The following is a 25,992-nucleotide window of genomic DNA, read 5'->3' on the forward strand; positions in this document are numbered from 1 at the left end:
TTTAATAACAATGATGATCAGGCTACGAGCAGCCGACTAGCATTGATCCTGAAAAGCTCTTCAAACTTTCGGCAGAAGCTAAGCAGAGGGGCAGAAGTACTGCAGACCACCTGCACGTGAAGAAGAACTGACAACACCAGACTGGAATTCAAGGAAAATTTAATTTCTTCAAAGTTCTAAGATCTCTGTCGGCCTTAGAGGTAAATAATGCTGCAGCGGATCCGTTATAATGGACTCTGGTGTATATGACCGCGGTCCATTCCTACTTAAATCAAAACATTTTCAAATACAGCTTATTGGAATAAATAACAATTCATTGAACACAAGCGAAAAAAGTAACAAACCCCATTAAGTGAATAAGATTTTTTGACACCTCCACTAAAATTTCTAAAGTGGGAAAAGTCTTTTTTGGTCATGAATATGTGAAAGGTGAAGAAGTGAATAGTGTGAAGCAGATAACTGTGCGTTGTACACAGACAGCAGTCACTGCTGAATACCTACCGGTTAGTATCTCTGGCCACGTCCTCATACACGCTCTGCACACCGATCTCCAGCCTGGTGCAGCCGTAAGACAACATGTCACTCAGGTGCCGCTTCAGGCAGTAATCCGGCCTGGTCTCAATAGTGATCCCCACGCACTTTGTGTTACTCCGTTCAGAGTACCTGAGACAATGAGAGGACATATAGACATGAGCAAACGTCTCAATCAGTGACATATACAAGAAGTGTAATTACAGCGAGCCACTGTCACCCTCTTATATTACACAGGGTCCAGATTTATTACCAGTTATACTGCAACTTGTCTGACAAGAGCAGTAAGTGTTCAACTATTCTAGGAGCACTGCAGAAGGGTCGTGGTGGGTAACCTGCGGCCTTACAAGGTGTCAGATCCAGCTCCTTAAAAGGGTAAATCCAACCCCAACCCAACTCTTGGTTCACTAGGGATGGTGATGTCACACAGTCTATGTAGCAGGTTAGTGTGTGATTGGATGGTGATGTCACACAGTGAGCGCAGTCACACAGTCTATGTAGCAGGTTAGTGTGTGATTGGATGGTGATGTCACAGCGCAGTCACACAGTCTATGTAGCAGGTTAGTGTGTGATTGGATGGTGATGTCACAGCACAGTCACACAGTCTATGTAGCAGGTTAGTGTGTGATTGGATGGTGATGTCACAGCGCAGTCACACAGTTTATGTAGCAGGTTAGTGTGTGATTGGATGGTGATGTCACAGCGCAGTCACACAGTTTATGTAGCAGGTTAGTGTGTGATTGGATGGTGATGTCACACAGTGAGCACAGTCACACAGTCTATGTAGCAGGTTAGTGTGTGATTGGATGGTGATGTCACACAGTGAGCACAGTCACACAGTCTATGTAGCAGGTTAGTGTGTGATTGGATGGTGATGTCACACAGTGAGCGCAGTAACACAGTCTATGTAGCAGGTTAGTGTGTGATTGGGTGGTGATGTCACACAGTAAGCGCAGTCACACAGTCTATGTAGCAGGTTAGTGTGTGATTGGATGGTGATGTCACACAGTGAGTGCAGTCACACAGTCTATGTAGCAGGTTAGTGTGTGATTGGATGGTGATGTCACACAGTGAGCACAGTCACACAGTCTATGTAGCAGGTTAGTGTGTGATTGGATGGTGATGTCACACAGTGAGCGCAGTCACACAGTCTATGTAGCAGGTTAGTGTGTGATTGGATGGTGATGTCACACAGTCTATGTAGCAGGTTAGTGTGTGATTGGATGGTGATGTCACAGCGCAGTCACACAGTCTATGTAGCAGGTTAGTGTGTGATTGGATGGTGATGTCACACAGTGAGCGCAGTCACACAGTCTATGTAGCAGGTTAGTGTGTGATTGGATGGTGATGTCACACAGTGAGTGCAGTCACACAGTCTATGTAGCAGGTTAGTGTGTGATTGGGTGGTGATGTCACACAGTGAGCGCAGTCACACAGTCTATGTAGCAGGTTAGTGTGTGATTGGATGGTGATGTCACAGCGCAGTCACACAGTCTATGTAGCAGGTTAGTGTGTGATTGGATGGTGATGTCATACAGTGAGCGCAGTCACACAGTCTATGTAGCAGGTTAGTGTGTGATTGGATGGTGATGTCACACAGTGAGCGCAGTCACACAGTCTATGTAGCAGGTTAGTGTGTGATTGGATGGTGATGTCACACAGTGAGCGCAGTCACACAGTCTATGTAGCAGGTTAGTGTGTGATTGGATGGTGATGTCACAGCGCAGTCACACATTCTATGTAGCAGGTTAGTGTGTGATTGGATGGTGATGTCACAGCGCAGTCACACAGTCTATGTAGCAGGTTAGTGTGTGATTGGATGGTGATGTCACACAGTGAGCGCAGTCACACAGTCTATGTAGCAGGTTAGTGTGTGATTGGATGATGATGTCACAGGGCAGTCACACAGTCTATGTAGCAGGTTAGTGTGTGATTGGATGGTGATGTCACAGCGCAGTCACACAGTCTATGTAGCAGGTTAGTGTGTGATTGGATGGTGATGTCACAGCGCAGTCACACAGTCTATGTAGCAGGTTAGTGTGTGATTGGATGGTGATGTCACAGCGCAGTCACACAGTCTATGTAGCAGGTTAGTGTGTGATTGGATGGTGATGTCACAGCGCAGTCACACAGTCTATGTAGCAGGTTAGTGTGCGATTGGATGGTGATGTCACACAGTGAGCGCAGTCACACAGTCTATGTAGCAGGTTAGTGTGTGATTGGATGGTGATGTCACACAGTGAGCGCAGTCACACAGTCTATGTAGCAGGTTAGTGTGTGATTGGATGGTGATGTCACAGCGCAGTCACACAGTCTATGTAGCAGGTTAGTGTGTGATTGGATGGTGATGTCACAGCGCAGTCACACAGTCTATGTAGCAGGTTAGTGTGTGATTGGGTGGTGATGTCACACAGTGAGCGCAGTCACACAGTCTATGTAGCAGGTTAGTGTGTGATTGGATGATGATGTCACAGAGTGAGCGCAGTCACACAGTCTATGTAGCAGGTTAGTGTGTGATTGGATGGTGATGTCACACAGTGAGCGCAGTCACACAGTCTATGTAGCAGGTTAGTGTGTGATTGGATGGTGATGTCACACAGTGAGCGCAGTCACACAGTCTATGTAGCAGGTTAGTGTGTGATTGGATGGTGATGTCACAGCGCAGTCACACAGTCTATGTAGCAGGTTAGTGTGTGATTGGATGGTGATGTCACACAGTGAGCGCAGTCACACAGTCTATGTAGCAGGTTAGTGTGTGATTGGATGGTGATGTCACACAGTGAGCGCAGTCACATAGTCTATGTAGCAGGTTAGTGTGTGATTGAATGGTGATGTCAGAATTCTCGTACAATCAAGAAAAATATTATATCCTGCAAACATTAGTGTGGATTGTTCTGTTGCATTTGTCCTGGGGGATAGCTGATCATGATATATGTATAAGTATTCCTAACATTAGTGGACAACTTCTACATCTGGAAAAATCGCTAGGAGATCAGGCTGGGCTCCATTGTCACTCATGTGTGACCAGTCTCATCAAGAAGTAGTCTGACAGGTAAATTGCTTGCTCTTAACAGAACTAATTATGTCCGCTTATAAGGAGAACGCTCTCAGATTATATTCAGATGTTGCCCATTTTCCGTCTATAGATGTTAATATTTTGGAATCAGATTTCCATACGCTTTAAAAAAAAGTATACTATAATATATAAGTGTTTGTTGTACTCTACATAAGGGCACTGGTGATTGTATGTGGATGTAAACAGTTCTCTTTTATTACAATTAATAATTAAAAGGTCCCTCAAATTTTTGCCCTGGGAGTAAATTAGGCAAAGTGGGCAGCTGCTTTGGGGTACAGGTCCAACAGAATATAAACAATGCATTTCTTTCTTGCTACACAGTCTGCGCAGGAGAACTGCACCCCATTTGGGAACCTGCTAATAATTATATTTGCATAGAGGAATGATCTGCAGATCAGCTTCCCTATGCGGCAACTGGGTAGATGTGCAATTTAGCATTTTTTTCTGGCTTGGAGTTCCACAACTGGCTTAAAAGGGCTCCCTAACCAGGTACAAAGAACATGACTGACTGGCTACAATTAGCTGAAAGTTCCAAGCGAATCATTTCTGTTTGGACTAGTAGTTCATTCGTACAACAGGAAACAAAGGGGAATTTAAGGCTGTCACCAGTCGTACAAACATCTGCCGAAGATCAGTCCAGTAAAGGTGGTAGCAGTGCGAACCCACACAGCCGTCGTAGGACCGCCACACACACACAGCCGCCGTAGGACCGCCACACACACACAGCCGTCGTATGACCGCCACACGCACACACAGCCGTCGTAGGACCGCCACACGCACACACAGCCGTCGTAGGACCGCCACACGCACACACAGCCGTCGTAGGACCGCCACACGCACACACAGCCGTCGTAGGACCGCCACACGCACACAGCCGTCGTAGGACCGCCACACGCACACACAGCCGTCGTAGGACCGCCACACGCACACACAGCCGTCGTAGGACCGCCACACACACACAGCCGTCGTAGGACCGCCACACGCACAGCCGTCGTAGGACCGCCACACGCACAGCCGTCGTAGGACCGCCACACGCACAGCCGTCGTAGGACCGCCACACGCACAGCCGTCGTAGGACCGCCACACGCACAGCCGTCGTAGGACCGCCACACGCACAGCCGTCGTAGGACCGCCACACTCACAGCCGTCGTAGGACCGCCAGACACACAGCCGTCGTAGGACCGCCACACGCACAGCCGTCGTTGGACCGCCACACGCACAGCCGTCGTTGGACCGCCACACGCACAGCCGTCGTTGGACCGCCACACACACAGCCGTCGTTGGACCGCCACACACACAGCCGTCGTTGGACCGCCACACGCACAGCCGTCGTTGGACCGCTACACACACACACAGCCGTCGTAGGACCGCCACTTCCAGAGACCATTAGGGTCTCCAGATTTGGGTCTTGAAATGTTTTGTCCAAATGTTCGTTTCTAATACTGAAACACACTGGGCAACTTTGGCCAACCATTGTAGACGTGTGCCTCAAAAGATATTTGTGCCAACATGCCACCGAACAAACACAATCCTAAAAAAAAAAAAAAAGCAACATCACATTTGCTTTGGTAGAATAAAAATGTCAGTTATTTTCAGTGAACCCAGCGCTTCGTAAATACGTAAAAAATTTGCCTGGCCATTGACGTACGAGCCGCTGTCGGTCAACATAATGGCCAACGTTCCATTGACGGGAAACATAATAATGGCTTCTTTTTATTTGGGGGCGATAGCAATCACAAAGGAAAGTCTCTCCGGGATGGAAAAGACTACTTCCATTGTGTAGTGTAATGAGCGGCCGGTCGGTTCAGGTTCTCAATCTACAGCCTGACAAGTGGAAATCTATATCATTCACAATGGTCCCCAATCAGAAGGATCATCCTTTATATAAATGACTCCGCACATCGTAATGTTTGACAGAAAATGGGTTTATAAATGATAAGTTGTTTTTTTAACCGTTTTATAGAATTATACAATAGGGAAGAATCAATGTTCACAACAATGCCAGGCTGTGTGAACAATGACTAATCCTTACTGTGTAGACAATTACAGTCCAATCACAGCGACATTTTGACAGATTATTTTTCAATTTCTTTTGACACATCAAGTTAAAATTTTGTAATAAATCAAGCCATGAGCATGAAAGAATGTGAATTGTGTCTGTTATACCATTATAGTATAGGACACCTGTCATCTTGGATACATATAATGTACATTTTATTTCAAGATTTTCCCACTACCCAGAAATTCCTGTCACAGATCCAACCTGGTTTCCTGACACACTGTCTGGGAATTACAGCTCTACAAAATATGTCATTTTTATAGCAAGACCCATTTGTATTAGTGAAAAGCTGTATGAAAATCTGGATGGTTCTGTACCTAACGAGTAGTATGATATAGTCATGACGGCGGAACACTTGGTTTTACAGAAAGCTTATAGTTCCGAAAGTGAGATGGACAAGTTTCCTGTCTCGCCAGCAAGCATTTAACACAGTGGTAAAACTGCAGACATAGGGGTAGATTTACTAAACCTTCCGAAAAGGAAAGGTGGACTTGTTGTCCATAACAACCAATCAGATTCAAGTTATTATTTTCTAGAATGTACTACAAAATGGTAGCTAGAATCGCATTGGTTGCTATGGACCACACCTAACGTTTGGAATCCACTTGCAGCCTTCTAATGCGTTATCAATTAGTGAAATCTTTTGGGTAGATTTATCATTCTCAGTCCAGCCCACAAAATGGCCGCATTCCCAACCCAGCCCACAAATCGACCGCATTCCCAGCCCAGCCCACAAAATGGCCGCATTCCCAGCCCACAAAATGGCCGCATGCCCAGCCCACAATATGGTATTCCCAGCCCAGCCCACAATATGGCCGCATTCCCAGCCCAGCCCACAATATGGCCACATTCTCAGCCCAGCCCACAATATGGCCACATTCTCAGCCCAGCCCACAAAATGGCCGCCTCCACCCTGTGCACGTTAATGCGTCTTTAAACTTTTCCTTTTTTTGAAGGATATTTACATAAAATACTACATTTCCAAAGGTAACAATATTAGTTTTTTATGATCCGTCCTCATCAACTGTTTAATACCCTACTGCCCCGAGCCCCCATTCATCCTTCACGCTATTCTCCGGCAATCAACAGAAAGAACTTAGCGATTAACACATTTCAGACAATATTTTATCCTGTTTGAAAGAAGGGTTTTGTAAACGCAATGTTTGACATGACAAGTGATCCCCTCATTTCCCTCCCGTCTTGGCTTTGTCGGAGTTAGTCTGTGAGTCAAAGGATTTTGAGAGAGAGAGACGTTAATGCAGATTAGGGGACATGGTGAGACGCCATTGTAGGATAATCCTGTTTTGCCCTTTATCCAAGTTCATCCTATTTCTAATAAAGCCAAAGTCAATCAATTACACAGATAAGAGGGTTTTTGGACAGCGACGTACCAGCCTAATGCATTTTACAAACTCGCCGCGCTCGCTGATCACTTTAACCCCTGGAAGACCAGAAAGAGACTCTCCACGCCGGGGCGTTGTGCGGCCAAAACTGTACTCTGGCTGTAAAGCAGAGGTTAAATTTGTGTTTTCAGAAGCAGTTTGGCTTTTTAGCAGTTACAGGGTACAATTTGCAGCTGAATGCAGCCATTATTTACGCGTATGAAATAAACACACAAAGAGGCCTAAAGATTTTTAAGTATTCATTTGCAAATGGTACAATTATTTAAGCAGTAATTTTCTATGTAAGTGCTGGTCCTGCTGTGTGTGTATCATTAGCAAAATCTTACCAAAGTGAGAGGAGGGTGAACGCTACTTTACATGGTGGGAGGTTAGAATAACAAGTCTTGTCAGATGCTTATTAGTAATCAGCATCTCTGCATAAAAGGTTAGAACAGACCTCTGAGGCAAAACAAGGTTAAAACAGTATTTTGGTCCACTTCTCCCAAACCCACGCCCATTTACTGGGTTCATGCTGTAATTGGAGTTTGAAGGACCACCGGACGCTAGAGGACCCTGGTCTCCAGTAATATGGCTGCTGGCTGTTACTGGGAGGTTTATAGCGCTCCCTCAGTAGGGGGATTCTCCACAGAAGACGTGGGAGTTACTGAGCACGCCTAGTCATACGTTTGGTGTTTTAAAGGGTTTCTTAAGATAAAAGTTGAAAATGATCTCTGTATTACCCACAGGTAAAATAATAAAATGGCTAGTGACAAAGGATGGTGCTTATCCCAGCTTGTTCGAACGCTGATGTCTTTTGATACTTTAATTTTCCAGCGCAGCCGGTGGCGGATACGGTCATATTAATACCAACATTTTACCAGGCCTGTCAATCACCATCCTCATCCTTATTCCAGCTCCAGCGTGATTACTACTGGTTATGTATATAGCACCATCATATTAAGTAGTGCTGTACAGAGAATATATAATCACTCACATTAGTCCCTGCCCCATTGGAGCTTACAGTCTAAATTCCCTGAAAGGAACAAACACACAGAGAGATCCCCCAGCCCACTGCTATAGCCAGCAACAGATCTGCCATTTCTACTGTAGATAAAAATGCAAAAGTCTTAGTTGCACACATTTGCAAATGTATGTTAAAGCCACCCGCCACTCCACGGTGATTTTGCTAATAGGGTGGTCCTAACTCTAAACAATGAGAGTCCCATATATTTATATATTGAGCAACTTCCACTTCTTTATTTGTCTGAGAGGCATGTTGGTGTCAGTAGCTGAGGGGGAGTGCTGACATTGCATTGCTATTTGGAGGCTTCTGTGGTACCTCTTTGGTAAGTTAGCTCTCAATTTAAAAACACATATGTATGGCCCAAATATATGTGACTCTCATTGTTTAGAGTAGGACCACCCTATTAGCAAAATCACCGTGGAGTGGCGGGTGGCTTCAACATACATTTGCAAATGTGTGCAACTAAGACTTTTGCATTTTTATCTACAGTAGAAATGGCAGCTCTGTTGCTGGCTATAGCAGTGTGCTGGGGGATCTCTGTCTGTTTGTTCCTTTCAGGATAACCCCACCCTTTCATGCACCTGCTATAGCCTATAAATTGATTGAGCAACTTCCACTTCTTTATTAGTCTAAATTCCCTAACACACACACACACACACTAGGATCCATTTTGTCAGAAGCCAATTAACCTAGCAGTGCGATTTGGGATTGTTGGAGGAAATTGAAGAAAACATGGGGAGAACATAGAAACTCCACACAGATAGGGCCCTGGTTGGAATTGAGCTCATGACAGTGCTGTATGGAAGCAATGCTAACCATTGTGCCACCATCTTGCACGTAGTCCTATAATTATTTGGGGCATATTCAATTCGGCTTCGCGATAACACGTGGAGTGCGCGTTACAGAAGGTAATAATACAGCAACAACACGGATCTTCCTTCGCAACCCTATGGCGGGCGAAAAAAAAATCTGCGTTATTGCAGATTGCCTTCGCGGGTCGTTACCACAAAGCCAAATTGAATATGCCCCTTTAAGTCCAACCCTTTATTCTATACCACCTAGTCGATAGATTCAGAGAATCAATAAAAACCCTAATAAAACATTCGCCAATTCGCTAGAAGAAAATAAAAATCTTTCCCCACTATACTTGCAGCCGAATATCTGCCTAAATCAACCCACTCTGCTGTGTATTTAGTAATGCAGTCCTCCTATACTCTGGTTTGCTGCTAACATACCTAATCCCTCTTGAATCAGAACTGGCTGGCATACCAGTCTTCGTGGGAGTGAAATACAGTTTTAATGCTCTTACTGTAAAGAACCACTTTCACAGGTGGAGAATTTGTAGCAAATTCTGACAGACAAAAAAATAAACAGATTTAAAAAAAAAAAAAAAAATCTCATTAAGGTCAATTCACAAGATGAAAAGCTGTTTCCTAAATTTAGTGTAACTATGGATTTTAGAATGGGAATCTTTTTCAACATAAACTCTCAAGGGGAAGAAAATGTTAGCAAAAAAATCTTTATCCATATTTACTGAGAATAATGATAAATTTGAAGAAATTTGGCAAAAGAACACCGGCTTAACTTTTCATTTCTAAGACTGGTATGTGCGAATTTGATAGGAAGACAGACTCTGCAAAAGCTGAAAGCTCTCTTAGTTACTGTGACAGGATGGACATCCTATGCCACCCTGCCGTGTTGCTGGGGACTGGCTGAGCTTGCCGTACCACCGCCCCCTTTCTTTATCCCAATTATGGCCCTATTTACGCAGTAGGAGGAGCTCTGCTGCCACCACTAGGCTCCTTCACCAACACTGAGAACCGCTGCCTTCTGGATAACTCCCGCTGCTAGTGTACCCCCTCGCTGGGCACCTGGGCTGGTACCTCTGACCTCTTCCTGTAGATCAGGGTTGCTGTGGATGGTTCCCCCTGACCTATCACACTGGCCAGATCTGCAGGGTATTGGGCAAAGCATTGGTACTGGATGCAGGGACCCAACCTCAAAACAGCCGGATAACAGATTAGATTGGTCTAATCTGTAGGTCACAGGGATTACAGCAGGTAAGTAGACGTCAAGGCAGGTTCCTTAAGCAGTGACGTTTATTAGCTCAGGAAGTCCTTATAAAGACAGTTACATACACTAGTTTGAGGTACTAGTAATCATGCCGAATTTGCAGATGGAATAATACGTAACATGGTCAAACAGGGTTCTTCTATACAGTTTCTGACACACATGTTGGCAGGGGGTAACCCAGTCCCCTGATCCTAGCTGGCAAAACAAAGTCTGAGACTTTACATCTGATGTTTAGCCTCAGGATGTAATATTCTCTAGACTTGGCGATAACACAATTGAAATTTAACGAAATTTACATCAATCTGTGATTTCCCAAATCACTTCCTGTTCCATTATTCAGACAGGTTCTAAGACACAGGATGAAACACTACATAGGACAGAAAGGTAATGACCCCCTGCTGTGCAGTCAGACCAAAAGGACATATTGGGCACTCACAGATCAAAACACTTAATTTGCATGGCAGTTCCTTTCTTCCAAAATCAAGCTTCCTCCAACATGGCAGATCACCTCATAAATCAATACATGAGCAATGCAAAAATAAATACATTTACATTCCCAGCGCCAGGACTTGCCCATTAGTAACCTGCGCCATAGTGCCCAAACATTAAATATTTACATTTAAATAAATATACCTACCCTTTAATACATCTAATTCCTTAGTGTTGAGGTTTAACCCATTCGACACAGCAACAACCGGTATTAACCCATTCAATGCTGCAGCAGTCATCTTGACCATGTGGAAGGTGAGGGGGACCCGAAAACAGTTACATTTGTAGATTTGGCCCTAAATCTCTTTCCTGACAAACAGGAGACCTGCGGAAACCCGATACTGAACATGATGCCCAAGAGGCCAAAAGTGAAGACTGGAGAGACTAGAGAAGTCCACCAATGGACACAGTAAAGGTGTAATACACTATATATCTGTCCTGTTCCCTACGTCCCCATCATCCACAAGAGGGAACTGGAGAGACTAGAGAAGTCCACCAATGGACACAGTAAAGGTGTAATACACTATATATATATATATATCTGGCCTGTTCAACTACGTCCCCATCATCCACAAGAGGGAAGACTGGAGAGACTAGAGAAGTCCACCAATGGAAACAGTAAAGGTGTAATACACTATATATCTGTCCTGTTCCCTACATCCCCATCATCCACAAGAGGGAAGACTGGAGAGACTGGAGAAGTCCACCAATGGAAACAGTAAAGGTGTAATACACTATATATCTGTCCTGTTCCCTACGTCCCCATCATCCACAAGAGGGAAGACTGGAGAGACTAGAGAAGTCCACCAAGGGACACAGTAAAGGTGTAATAGACTATATATATCTGGCCTGTTCCCTACGTCCCCATCATCCACAAGAGGGAAGACTGGAGAGACTAGAGAAGTCCACCAATGGACACAGTAAAGGTGTAATACACTATATATATCTGGCCTGTTCCCTACGTCCCCATCATCCACAAGAGGGAAGACTGGAGAGACTAGAGAAGTCCACCAATGGACACAGTAAAGGTGTAACACACTATATATCTGTCCTGTTCCCTACGTCCCCATCATCCACAAGTGGGAAGACTGGAGAGACTAGAGAAGTCCACCAATGGACACAGTAAAGGTGTAATACACTATATATCTGTCCTGTTCCCTACGTCCCCATCATCCACAAGAGGGAAGACTGGAGAGACTAGAGAAGTCCACCAATGGACACAGTAAAGGTGTAATACACTATATATCTGTCCTGTTCCCTACGTCCCCATCATCCACAAGAGGGAAGACTGGAGAGACTAGAGAAGTCCACCAATAGACACAGTAAAGGTGTAATACATTATATATCTGTCCTGTTCCCTACGTCCCCATCATCCACAAGAGGGAAGACTGGAGAGACTAGAGAAGTCCACCAATGGACACAGTAAAGGTGTAATACACTATATATCTGTCCTGTTCCTTACGTCCCCATCATCCACAAGAGGGAAGACTGGAGAGACTAGAGAAGTCCACCAATGGACACAGTAAAGGTGTAATACACTATATATCTGGCCTGTTCCTTACGTCCCCATCATCCCACAAGAGGGAAGACTGGAGAGACTAGAGAAGTCCACCAATGGACACAGTAAATGTGTAATACACTATATATATCTGGCCTGTTCCCTACGTCCCCATCATCCACAAGTGGGAAGACTGGAGAGACTAGAGAAGTCCACCAATGGACACAGTAAAGGCGTAATACACTATATATATATCTGGCCTGTTCACTACTTTTCCCATAATCACCAAAATGGGAGATAACAAAAGAATCATTGGCACCAAATGATAATTTGTCCAAATGCTGAAAATCAGAAATAAAACATAAATGTTCATCATGGTCTGAATGTGTTCTTCTGTGATATAATGTCAGGTGGGTATTATCCGTTACATCATCTGGATACAACATGCTGCCACTGGTCTCCAACAGAAGCCATCAGTCCTGGGACCCTCCAACGTCTACTCTCCAATGGAGTAGTCAGTCAGTCAGGAGAAGTCTATACCAACTTCGAACACCATGAGCTGTAGACATTTCTCCATTATTCTTTACAGATCAGATAGGTCACGTTTTTTGGAGTGTGTTGATGTCTAATAATCGTCTAGCCGCACCATGCATACATATCCTACAGATAACTTGTCGAGCCATGGCAGATCATTGGTCCTTTTGTGCCAATTCCACCTCTCTTGTAACATGTTTTCCTTTGAATTAGCCGTCCCGAGGCTCAATGTCAGTGTCTCTGTACCGTGATAAGTGAGGGGAGGAAGCCATTATGTTCCACAGAAGAGAAGGTGATCATGTTTCCACATTAACGGTATCTTTTTTCATCGAAAAGATACCAGTGGTATTTTGATGGTTTCTTTGCATTGAAGGGATGCCCTAATCTATGCAAAGTCCAACACCTTCCACTTCCTAAATAACTAGTGGACTGTATTTATTACAGGACTGCATAATAGAACAGAAAAAAGCTCTGAAACAAACCATGTTATCTTTTCCCCCGTTACCCTTTGCCGAATGCCGTGATCTTAGAGGGAGGAGCTTCTTTATCCGTCATCACTGACGCCTGACAGGTGGCTCGCTAGCTGCTTAGCGGACTGTATTGCTTGGCGGATTGGTTACAGGATGGTGCCTGGTGATGCCACAGCATAACTGAATGGTGCGCTGCAGAATATGGCAGCGCTATAAACGATAACATCCAGCGTTTCAGTAATTCGTCCAACATCAGCTATTCTGTGCCCACTATCTAAAGTTGGTGTTTGGCTTAAGCAGCGTGTTCAAGATAGACAAGGTAATCATTTTTAAAAACGCTGCAGTGAAAACTCCACTTAGAGCTCTACTGTGTTCCAAAAACAATATTCACAGTCTTTGGAATAGTTGTTTACCGATTTCCAGACAACTTTTAACCCTACATGCGCTGGTGACAATCCTGTCACTCATTACAAATAGATGCAGGTGGAAGTCAATTAACTGGATGGGCGATCTTGGCGGCAATTGGTAATTAATTTAGGACTCGTAGAACAAAGGGGTGCTCTGTGTTTCAAATACTCTAACACTTACAGTTTTTAATTTTACTTGCCTCTTAAGATTGGGAGATGATTGTTAATACATTTTAACAAAAGAACTCAACTTCAATCAATACCCGTAAGGACGTAGACAATTCACGCTAGCGCCCGTTGTGAACGGCAGGGAAGAGTCCAACATCAGATCATACTTCCAGCGTCTTACATAGGACAATGTACCGACTGCTGAGTCCTGTTCACTCATCCTACGCTGCGGCACGGTCATTATTATTTTTCACAATCAGTTAGCCGCTTGGTGGCTTTCGGTATGCAGAGAGGGGACCGTGGCACAGTCTGCTGTCGCTGACAAGAAGAATTGCAGACTTCTACAGAGAGATAAGAGCTTTCTGCATTTTGTTGGGTGCAAGAAGGAAGATAAGCACTATGTTTCCTAACCCTCTTCGTGCTTCCTACGCCTAAGCCTGCTCGATCCAATCTCTGTTACTGCAATCAATGTCTCTCAGGATTAGCCCAGACACGCCGGTCAGACTGCCACGCACATGTCTGATTACAAAGGCCCTGAGTGAGGAGACAGAACTGCCTGAGCCAAGAGTTAACCATACGAGCCGGGGGAATGATTATTTACTGCGGATAGCCATCGTTCCCAGCTGTGGTTACTGACTGACAGAGGATGTACTTTGTACCACTGTCTTTTAACATGGAGTGGTAATTCTGTGTTTTCTTTAGAGATCTGAAATAGCAAACAACATATTTGGAATAAATGTTAATGTATTCATAAGAGAATGGAACGGTGGTTTTCTGTCTTGCAATCAACTGAAATGTAACCTCTTGGGAAAAAATAAGAGTAGAAAAGTAAGAATTTGTAATGGTAACCATCCAAAGCACTGGTAACATTGGTTAGTTACAGCAGCCATAGTCCTGACCCTATAGCTTTTAAATCAAAGACGGTCTTCAACATAAAACAGTATTAGAGAGGAGACAAATGACATAAAGTGCCTCCGTGTTGCTATTGGTTCCTAGTGAATTGTTAATATTTATCGTTCATCCATCATCATCATCATCATTTATTTATATAGCGCCAACATATTCCGTAGCGCTTTACAATTGGGGACAAACATAATAAACTAATAAACAAACTGGGTAAAACAGAAAAAGAGGTGAGAAGGCCCCTGCTCGCAAGCTTACAATCCACTGCTGATCCGCTCTGTCAGTCTCTACTTTGCTTCCTGTTTATTACAGAATTCAATATAAAATTCTTCTACCAACATACAAGGCCATCAAAAACACTGCACCAACATACATCTCCTCACTTGTCTCAAAATATCTCCCAAATCAATTCCTTCGTTCTGCACAAGATCTACGTCTCTCATCCACTCATCACATCCTCTCATTCCCGTTACAGGACTTTTTTGGGGCTGCACCCACTTTGTGGAATTCCCTCCCACGCACAAGACTTTCAAAACTTCAAGCGGTTTCTGAAAACCCACCTCTTCAGACAAGCTTATAATATTCCTCAACCACCATCTTAATCTTCATATGTTACCCTATTACCACCCTCTACACAGATCCAACAAGACAACAACCCTCTGACCAACATTGCTGTGTGACTGGATCATATAGTTCACTATACACTTTCTACCTTTGCAGTCTGTCTGGACCAATATGCAATATGTATCACTTACCCTCATGTATCAGACTCATTGTCCCATAGATTGTAAGCTTGTGAGCAGGGCCCTCTTATCTCTCGGTCTGTCTGTATTACCCAGGAATTGTTCTATTACTGCGTTTGTTCCCAATTGTACAGTGCTACGGAATATGCTGACACTGTATAAATAAATATGATGATACCCAGCCTACCTACTCACACCAATGAGTGCAGGGTACATGCCCAATATTTGGCTAGCTGGACAGGTATCACACATGGTAAACACCTAGTCACTTGCATCAGGCTCGTTATTAAGCGAGGGCCAGGGGAGACACTAAGCCTAATGTGTTTTTTAAAAAACAAAGGAAAAAAAATCCACATGAACAATATAGAGTTTAAACATTTGTTATTAGAAATTATTTCTATGGCAGTGAGATGATATTTAGGGGTTTGGTCTCTATTGTTTAATCAGGACAAGGTTTTGAAGCTGTGAACAAAGTTTCTACTTGCTAAACAATTTTCTTGTATAAGAATGTTACACAGAGGTGAAGTGATCAGACTACTGTACAGTATTAGATTTACTTATAACTTAGAATGACCAACAGCAGGGAAGCACAAAGGACAATGGACAGTTAGGATCCAAGGCACTGGAGGTGTGATCACAAGCTTAGAGACAAGTTAAATCAGAAAGTGGGGGGGTGATGGGGCAAAAGGGATATAGTAGCAGATGTAGAAATGCACCAATCCTGAGAAATGGGCTTCTGGGCAGGTCAAGAGATCCTGAAACGACATAAAGAGACTGCACCCAACAGCCTTTGTTCAACAGGTGGAAGTGAATGTTCTCCGTGCACCCAAGCATGCTGCAATGCCAAGTAATAACATGACCTTCTCCAGCACTGTATGGACCCTTCCCCCTTCCACACCTACTCCAGCTGGTCGCTAACAAAAGTGTCATCCAAAGCAGGGGCACAGAGCTGCTACAGACAATGATCATATAGAAATAGATGGTAATGTGCCCGGATGGGCTTATGCATCACGCGCTCTGTAGAGAGGAAGGGGGAACAGAGGAATGTTCTTCCTGCTGGTTTATCTGGGTTGCTTTCTCACCGTCAGTACCCGACTGTTACTGACCACTCCTACTGGTGTCACCTTGGCACCAGACACTCGCCGACTGCAAATGCCAACTGTGCACTAGTTGTAGGAAGATTCAGCTGCCACCACTGGGCTCCTTCACCGGCACCTGGAACCACTTACTTCTGGGTAGCTGGTATAGTTGCTGCGGTGCCTCTTTGCTGTGGGCCGATTGGTACCTCCTGCCCGCACCAGACTGCTGGGTAGCGGGCAGAGCGTTGACACAAAGACGCTGGGTCCAACACAGGACAGCCAGAGAATGGATTAGAGTGTAAGCTTCTATCTGTTGGTCACAGGATACAGCAGGAAATAGATGTCAGGCAGAATCTTCAAGGAGTGATGTTTATTTGCTCAAGGGGTACTTACAAGATCCAGTACACACTAGTTGGAGGTACTAGTGATCATCCAGAAGTAAAGATGGTATAAAACAGTTAATATACAAAATACAGCTCTTATATACTGTTTCTGACACATGTTAGCAGGGTGTAACCCAGCCCCTTCATCCTAGCTGGCACCACAAAGTCTGAGATATTACTTCAGATATTTTGCATCAGGATGTAATATATTCTCTAGTCTTGGATTTATCAAACTCACATCAATCTGTAATTTCCTAAATTACTTGCTGGTTGCATTATTCATGTAGTTTGGAAGACAGGATAAAGGTAACGTGCTGTGTATTCAGGCTAAGAAAGTGTTGGTCACTCACAGATTAAAAAGGCTTAATTAGCATGGGATTTCCTTTCTTCAGTTGCAGAAAGATTTCCTCTAACATGGCATCAGTACATGTTCAATACAAAACTCTTAGAACATTACAATTATAATGTTAAGTGTGTGTTCCGCTTTATGTTTCCCACAGTACCCTGCAATATATCCATAGCCACATGAATAATAATGGCAACATGAGACTATGCATGAATGGCTAACACAGATGGCACTCTAGTCAATGGCTATCCGCTGATTTTATGAACGTGTGCCAAGTAAGTTTTTATGGGCAGCACAGTGGCTCAGTGGTCAGCACTTCTGCCTCACAGCGCTGGGGTCATGAGTTAGATTCCCAACCATGGCCTTATCTGTGTGGAGTTCGTATATTCTCCCCGTGTTTGCGTGGGTTCTCTCCAGGTGCTCTGGTTTCCTCCCACACTCCAAAAACCTACTAGTAGGTTAATTGGCTGCTAATAAATTGATCTTAGCCTCCCTCGGGGGTGTTTGTGTGTGTGTGAATGTGGACTGTAATCTCCTATGGTGCAGGGACTGATGTGAGTCTGTACAGCGCTGCGGAATTAGTGGTGCTATATAAATAGCAGATGATGATAGTTAAACAATGTGCTGCCACATTGTACAGGGGAAGCGGGTGGACAACAGAACACCCAAGTACAATTCATAAACGTCACTAATTTGTATAATGACATTTTACACTTGCAGCTGCAGCCACTAGAGGGCGCACATCCTATACACTAGTGGTTCCCAAAGTGTGCGCCGCGGCTCCCAGGGGTGCCGCGGCGCTATCACAGGGATGCCGTGGTCAGGAAGAAAAGAAAAAGAAAAAAAAAAATCACTTACCAATCCGCGTGGCACCAGGGACACAGAATCCTACTCCCGCCTCGCTTCTCATAGAATGTTGGGCGTGACGTCATCACATCCGACACATTCAGTGAGAAGAAGCAGGAGAGAGGAGGATGCTGGGTCCCGGGCATTGTCGGATTGGTAAGATGACAGAAGAGAAGACAGAAGAAATAGAAGAAAGAAGGCCAAGTAAAGAAACGGAGGGGAAATAGTGATAGGAAACAGCAATGGAGGGGCAAAAGAATGAAGGGGGGCACAGAGTGTGTGGACTAAGGGGGGCACAGAGTGTGTGGACGAAGGGGGGCACAGAGTGTGTGGACGAAGGGGGGCACAGAGTGTGTGGACGAAGGGGGGCACAGAGTGTGTGGACGAAGGGGGGCACAGAGTGTGTGGACGAAGGGGGGCACAGAGTGTGTGGACGAAGGGGGGCACAGAGTGTGTGGACGAAGGGGGGCACAGAGTGTGTGGACGAAGGGGGGCACAGAGTGTGTGGACGAAGGGGGGCACAGAGTGTGTGGACGAAGGGGGGCACAGAGTGTGTGGACGAAGGGGGGCACAGAGGGTGTGGACGAAGTGGGGCACAGAGGGTGTGGACGAAGTGGGGCACAGAGGGTGTGGACGAAGTGGGGCACAGAGGGTGTGGACGAAGGGGGGCACAGAGGGTGTGGACGAAGGGGGGCACAGAGGGTGTGGACGAAGGGGGGCACAGAGGGTGTGGACGAAGGGGGGCACAGAGGGTGTGGACGAAGGGGGGCACAGAGGGTGTGGACGAAGGGGGGCACAGAGGGTGTGGACGAAGGGGGGCACAGAGGGTGTGGACGAAGGGGGGCACAGAGTGTGTGGACGAAGGGGGGCACAGAGGGTGTGGACGAAGGGGGGCACAGTGTGATGAGTTTTGTACTTGTTGTTGTTTTATTTTGTTTGATCTTATTCCTCTTAGTATTTGCTGTAAAATTATTCTTTGACAGAAATATAATTGAAAAAAATATATAAAATTATTCTTTTCCCTTGGATTTATGTGTTTTATTTTTGCAAACAACTTACTAAGTATTTCTGTCCTGACCTAAATACTTATTACATTTTTTTGACCCAACTACTTATAAAACAGGACTGCTCAGTAATTATTTTGGAGGGGTGCCTTGAAAAAATTATGGAGACTCGAACGGTGCCGCGAACTGAAAAAATTTGGGAACCACTGGTATACACAGAATATTCTTACAGGAGTTTTGTGAGGATTCTGGTAGAAATCTGGATGCTTTGTTTGATGCACCACTGCCTGTGTTTGGAATGTGAAGTTATTACAAATTCTTTTTTCATACCGATGATGTTTAAACTACAACATTATAAACATGCTGCAGTGAAAACAAACATGCGGAAAGTTTACACAGCTTGGATAAAAGTATGGAAAATCGGATACGTGCCCTTCTCAGTGCATGCAGCAGCGCCCTCTGGTGGTACATATGAAATATTACGAGACAAAACTACTATCCTATTAAAATTTGACAGCTATTGTTTTTCTTCTAAAGATTAATTTAATACAAAACAAAAAATAAATAAAATAAACTAGAACGGCCAAAGCCAGGAAACCTCCATAAAGGAGAAAAAAATAATCGGCCACCCCCCATCTTGTCTGTACTATAATGATCCTGAGTCTGGAGGAGAACAGAGATTAAACCACAACAAGCACACAAATCAGGGGGAGAGGACTGAAATACACCAGTAACACGCGAGTAATATCTCTCTTACCGCACGGCTTCCGAGACGCTGTTGGAAGTGTTCCCGGACAAGGCGTCATGCAGGTTGCGGATGAAATAATCTCTGTATTCCTCTGGAAGGGCCATGAATGTCCCCCCCATGACAATAAACTCCACCTTGTCCACGCTGTGTCCGAGCTGTTTGAGCTGTAAGGGAACAACGATCGGCGTAATTACTGGACCGCGCCAGCCATTCACGTCCTAATTATGTCATACAATTATATTTCAGGGGACGACAATGAGGTGCAATTATGGAGGTTTCTGACAGAAAATATTGTAAACAACAGATTTATATTCTGAAGGGGGAAAAAAAAAACAAAAGAAAGAAACAAAACACAAAACCATTTGACGTAACACCTTACTCACAGGAACACTTTCTGTCAGGGGAATCAGATTTCCAGTTCTCCCCGTGCGCCTCCATTTTGAACCAGAACGCACTAAGCAGAATCTATATTTCCTTAAGCGGAAGGCCTAGTAAACTATGTTTAATATATATATATATATATATATATATAATCCCGTGCGGGGCACAACCAGGCAGACAAGAAAACAAATGGTGCTCCATATAAGTATATGCTAAATATCTAGATTAGGGTATTCACTTGTTACTCCAAATGTGGTATCTATAAAACAAATCGATAAATATATATTTCTAGGCTCTGAAACACCTAAACCATCATTATGGATGTTATATATAGAGCCAGCTTGTCCCTGCATTTATTGGTAGGAAAACGTGGGGACTGTACCTGTTCCACTCGGTGTCGAGTTTGCAGGAAGGGGTCGTAGCGGGCGCGGATCGCTCGCATCGATGTTGGCTGGAGAGACAAAAGGAGACGCAATCAGGCGCTTAAACTCTTCACAGATATAAAGTGTTCTGGATAAGGCTGAAACAAAGGTTATTACACAGAGAGCAGACTTCATGTTACTGTAACACACAGGACTCGGGGAGAAGCATAAACACCAAGATATGTCAGCTGAGCGTCTACGGTGCCAAAGACGCTACAAATACTGCTAACGTCTCGTGTACACAGTGGAGGTCGCCATTGTGGACAGACAACATTCTCATGAATATTAGTTTATGACACTCGTTCCTAAAGAACAGCTATGAATGTGACCATGCAGCACTTTAGACACTAAGGACCTGAGTCATTAAGGAAAGTAAAGCATAAAAAAATGAGTAACTTTGCACCTGGGCAAAACCATGTTGCATTGGAGGGGGAGGTAAATTTAAAATGCGGGAACAGATTTATAGTTGAGGTAGGAAATGTCCTAGATGAACTTTAAATTTCAGAGTGAAAATAGAGCTTTCAAGTATTTGTGTGATACATGACAGCCAGTATTTAAGTTATGTGCAAAATAATAAACTAATTTCTAACCCTTTCATCATTGTAACATGGTTTTGCCCAGGAGCAAACTTACTCATTTTTTTGCTTTAAGGACTCTCCCGACACACGTCTTCTATAGACTCACAAACAGGAAGTCTGGTCTGCATAAAATTAATACTCCCCCCCCCCCCCCCACAATCGCAGTTTTATCCCAAATATCTGAAGATCCTGAAAACGTTTCCCGGGTGTATTTGTACATGTATCACACAGCTCTTATATCATTCACCTTTGTGGCTGGGTCCAGTGTCCTGTCCGCCACACATGTGCGGTGGCCATCTTTAACTGTGCTCCGGCGCTGGAGGGGTTAATGTCCAGCACTGGAGGGGTTAATTCACTACCGCTAAGCGCTGCGTGTGTAAAACAGTTATTTAAAAATATATATAGTAAAAATAAATGTATTTTAAATGCGCGCTGCAACCCCCGAAGAGTAATATTGTTGCAACAGCATTCACGGGGTTAGTGTAGTGAAGAATGTATTTTTAAATGAAATGATGGAGTGTATTTAACGAAGTAAGTAACCAGTGCGCAGCGTAAGAAAGAGTTAAGTCCTGCCGCTGGTTCATGTACTGATTTATGAGGTATTATGCCAAGTTGGAGGACATTTGTTTCTATAACTTTTCTAAAGGAAATCCCAGACTAATTATGTCTTTTCATCTGAGTGACCAACACATGCGTGAGCCGGAATGCCCAGGAGGGGATAATTAGCCGTTCATCCTGTGTCTTAGAGAGATTAGGAACCAGCAAGTAATTTAGGAAATCACAGATTGATGTAAATTTTGTGAAGTTTGAATTGTGTTAAATTAAAGTTTAGAGAATATTTTATAACCTAATGTTAAACATCGGATGTAATATCTCAGACGTTGTGGTGCCAGATGGGGCGAGGGGCTGGGTTACCCCCTGCCAACATGTCAGAAACAGTGTATAATGCTGTATTTTGTATTGTAAATGTAGTATCTCATCTGTACTTCCGGATGATCACTAGTACCTCTAAGTAGTGTGTAAAGGTCCTTGTAAGGACCCTTGAGCAAATAAACATCACTGCTTGTTGTCTATTGTCTCTTACACTCTAATCTGTTCCCCAGCTGTCCTGTGTTGAATCCAGCGTCTCTGTGTCAACGCTTTGCCCGCTACCCAGCAGTCCTGATCCATAGCCGGAAGACAAGTCATTAACAGCCGTGTAGACACAGCGCAGACAAGCTGGAATTAGGTTATCTTTGCGCAGGTGGAAGGTGCTGTCACTGCTTGCTGAACGCATCTTAACTGGGACAATAAATAGGGATCGCTGAGACCTACACAGAGAGCACACACACTACACACGGCAGCATGTCCTATGAACTGGCTGCATCTTCTCTGTAGGGATTAATGATCCATACGGTCAATACTTCCTCAGCTGCATTCCCCAAGAGGTGGGCACAGGTCATACACAGAAGGACGAGGTCTTACGTACCTCATATCCTGTATACGACTGGGTTGAATATTCGAAGTCAGAATCTGGACCCCCGGGACAGTACCTGCGGAACGATACACAGTAAGTACACACATATCCGTACACACATATCCGTACACATTAAGTACACACATATCCGTACACAGTAAGTACACACATATCCGTACACACATATCCGTACACACATATCCGTACACAGTAAGTACACACATATCCGTACACAGTAAGTACACACATATCTGTACATCTGTGAAGGTAACACAATATATATACAGTAACATATGAAACAGTTCACATATACAGGATCATAGCACTGATATATTTCTATAAGTCACATGGCTGCTAGTGTTACAGGGCAATAAAAAGACAATATGTCATGTGACTGTTACCCTCCTGTAAGAGAGAGAACAACCTCTGACCAGTCAGACAAGTGCGGATCATTAGCTGGATCACAACCTCACATACAGGTGACCTAACCAGAGCTTTCTTCTCTCGTTCACTCTCAATTAGACGTCACTGTCCGTCTGTGGGATCAACACGTGAGACTGAAAGATCCTGTTCTACAATACATGGCCGTACCCTACATAACTCATACTAATGTAAGTTACAGGACGATATCTTACAGAGGTCTACAAGCTGCTGAATCATGGGTGCACTTACTTTGTCGTTGTTATTCAACAAAAATTACTCCATATGTGAAAAAGTAAAACTTGTTTGTTCTGATCCCTCAAGGTAGGTATCACTCTGCGCGCGCCCAGAACCGGGAGATATGTCGGCTGCGTCTTCAAACGCAAAGGACCCCAACTACAGCTTTAACTCCAAAAACATACTGGTAGGTTAATTGGCTGCTATCAAATTGACCCTAGTCTGTGTGTCTATGTGTGTGTGTGTTAGGGAATTTAGACTGTAAGCTCCAATGTGACAGGGACTGATGTGAGTGAGTTCTCTGTACAGCGCTGCGGAATTAGTGGCGCTATATAAATAAATGGCGACGATGATGACTACAGCTTATGATTGTGCGGAGTGAACGGGGCAGGGGAGGGGCGTTTTACCGTAGCCAGTTTACAGTAGGGGCGTGCCAAACTCAAGCGCACACAGCCCCGTTCATATCCAGCTCTGGGCATCGCAAAGTTACTTGTTTATCTGCCGTATCTCTTGCTCCAGCTACAGGGCTGGTCTAAGTCCTGATATACATGCTAGAACATGTGTTTGCAATCAGGAGCAACTGCAAAAATGTATTTTATGTTCAGTAGACATAAAGATCATACTAATAAATATATACCAAAAAACTGTTTTACAATTATGCCTTTGTTACTAACGTGCGATATTAATTTAATTTTCTCTATTTTCCTGTGCGCTCTTTTGCAATTTATATTCCACGTAAGTATTGGACCTATCCTGCAGCGCCCGGTGTAGAGCACAGCAGATCTCCCCCCGATGTCAAAAGCACATGTATCTAGAGATCCGTGCCTTGCTAAATACTAATGTATTATACTAAACGTGGGTTGCGCTTAGAACACATGACTTGATGAATCAGGCCCAGAGTGTGTTATCCGTCACATGAGATTTCACTTACAGATTTTAGAACTCGGTGAGAACTGGATGATTGTTACTTACATCCTGATACACACAGAAGACACATTGGTGGTACTTACACACAGATGTTCCCAGTGAAGTTGATGTGAGGACATCTGTGGGGTTTGCACATAACCGCGACCACAGCGATCTACAATGGAACGAGGAATAGGTTCAAATACTTCTCATAAGTACATTTATTTTCTGTATTTAAAGGACCACTACATATAAAGCAGCAATCTCACATACGTTTTTCTTTTTCCTTTAAACAGCAAACTAAGCACCTTTTAAGCATTCGTCATTTTTCTTAGCTATCCTTCTACAAATCATCTCCTTTTCAAAGTCTCTCTGGAGGTTACAAAGTATGGCTGCCAGTCACACACAGGCTCACGGCATATTATGTGAAGGCGGAAGGAGAGGATTTTACATTACATAGAGCAGGCAGAGCTCAGAGGAACATTCCAAAGCCTCTCTGCTTACTACTCAATGTGCCATGTGACTGTGGTTGCCATAGTAGTCACATGTCACTGTGCAGAATTATAAATCATTAATAACAGCCTGAAGAAACAAACCAAGGAAAATGGCAAATACCAACATTCTTCTTATAGCCGCCAGTATATTTGTGAATGTTACAAGAAGCGTTTCATATTCACTTTAGTGGGGATTTACCAGTTTCCACATCTCCAAACTAACTCAGGAAAGTTTATTCTCAAACCCTGAAAGTGCGTGTCGCCGACAATATACGCACGGAGGCAGCCATTTTGTCAGCTGAACAAAAAGTCATGAACATTAGCCGGTAATTTCACTGGTTCCAAACGGATGAGCTGCATACTGAACTAGCCCAAGAAATGGCTTCCGACCACCGTGTGTAGGTGAGAAGTTCGCTTTCAAAGATGGGGGTCTATTTTCTAACAAAACCTCTGTTTTGTTTTTCTAAATAAAAATGGGGGGAGGGCGAGATGTGACAAGGTGGCGGGAGTTGTACATAACAGAATAAATCTTTAAATTCCCCTCTAATAAGTTAATTCCAGCATCCGTAGAACCTATACTCTGCCTATTTTTAATCACTTGTTAGATACATTCTGTTAAAGTGTATCTAACATATACCACAAAACTATGCAGCCTGCTCTGTCTTTGGGGTGGACTCTCTCATCATTGTGCCGACATCAGAACGTTTGAAACGTACAACACGAATAGGACAAGTCTGTAAAGTGTCCACCCTGAAGACATGACAGCAGGCTGCAGTATGTCTGCGGTTTCTGGTGCCTGTTTGATACACCCTCCAATATAGTATCTAACAAGCAATTACACACAGGCAAGGGATTATATTTAGAAAAACAGACCTATTGTCTATTATATATATTTTTTAAAATTGCCACAAATATGGACATGTCCTTTAGCCGCACACAGATGAGTTGAGCAGTTGTTGCTATTGTTCAGTGGTCACGATTGTACCTCTCGTTGTCCGAGTAGAACATTCATGTAAAGATATCGGGAGGCAGAGAAGCATTGTTAGAATGGGCTCAAGTGTAAACAATGAAACAGGGCGACCTGTTTAGCCAATCAGGAACAGACGTCAGTTCAGACTTTATTACTACTAATATGGGGGTCATCACAATCCAGAAGGGGTCTGCCATTTAATTACTGGTAAGAATCCCAACAGCGGTGGTTTACGTTTCTAGCAAAACTCCTTTCCGTTTGGGCACACTCAGTTTTAGGATGAGCTACATTTCAAGGGATTACACACTCTCTCCTGCATTAAATACTAATTAGTGCTGTTGATATGTTGATAGCAATCAGGGGGG

The 25,992-nt window shown here is 44.0% G+C and overlaps 1 protein-coding gene across 2 annotated transcripts in view; it reads right to left on the minus strand.

The window, feature by feature from the left end:
• ELP3 (elongator acetyltransferase complex subunit 3) overlaps window positions 1-25,992 on the minus strand; it is a 98,558-nt gene that overhangs the window by 53,448 nt on the left and 19,118 nt on the right. For both annotated transcript variants that reach the window (XM_075201181.1, XM_075201183.1), the window contains exons 4-8: window positions 24,268-24,338; window positions 22,613-22,676; window positions 20,527-20,595; window positions 19,773-19,927; window positions 502-663 (exon numbers count right to left, since the gene is read on the minus strand). In XM_075201181.1, coding sequence (XP_075057282.1) covers window positions 502-663; window positions 19,773-19,927; window positions 20,527-20,595; window positions 22,613-22,676; window positions 24,268-24,338 — 521 coding nt within the window. The remainder of the gene's footprint in view (window positions 1-501; window positions 664-19,772; window positions 19,928-20,526; window positions 20,596-22,612; window positions 22,677-24,267; window positions 24,339-25,992) is intronic.

Source organism: Mixophyes fleayi, chromosome 3, assembly GCF_038048845.1.
Source record: "Mixophyes fleayi isolate aMixFle1 chromosome 3, aMixFle1.hap1, whole genome shotgun sequence".
NCBI classification, from domain to species: Eukaryota; Metazoa; Chordata; class Amphibia; order Anura; family Limnodynastidae; genus Mixophyes; species Mixophyes fleayi.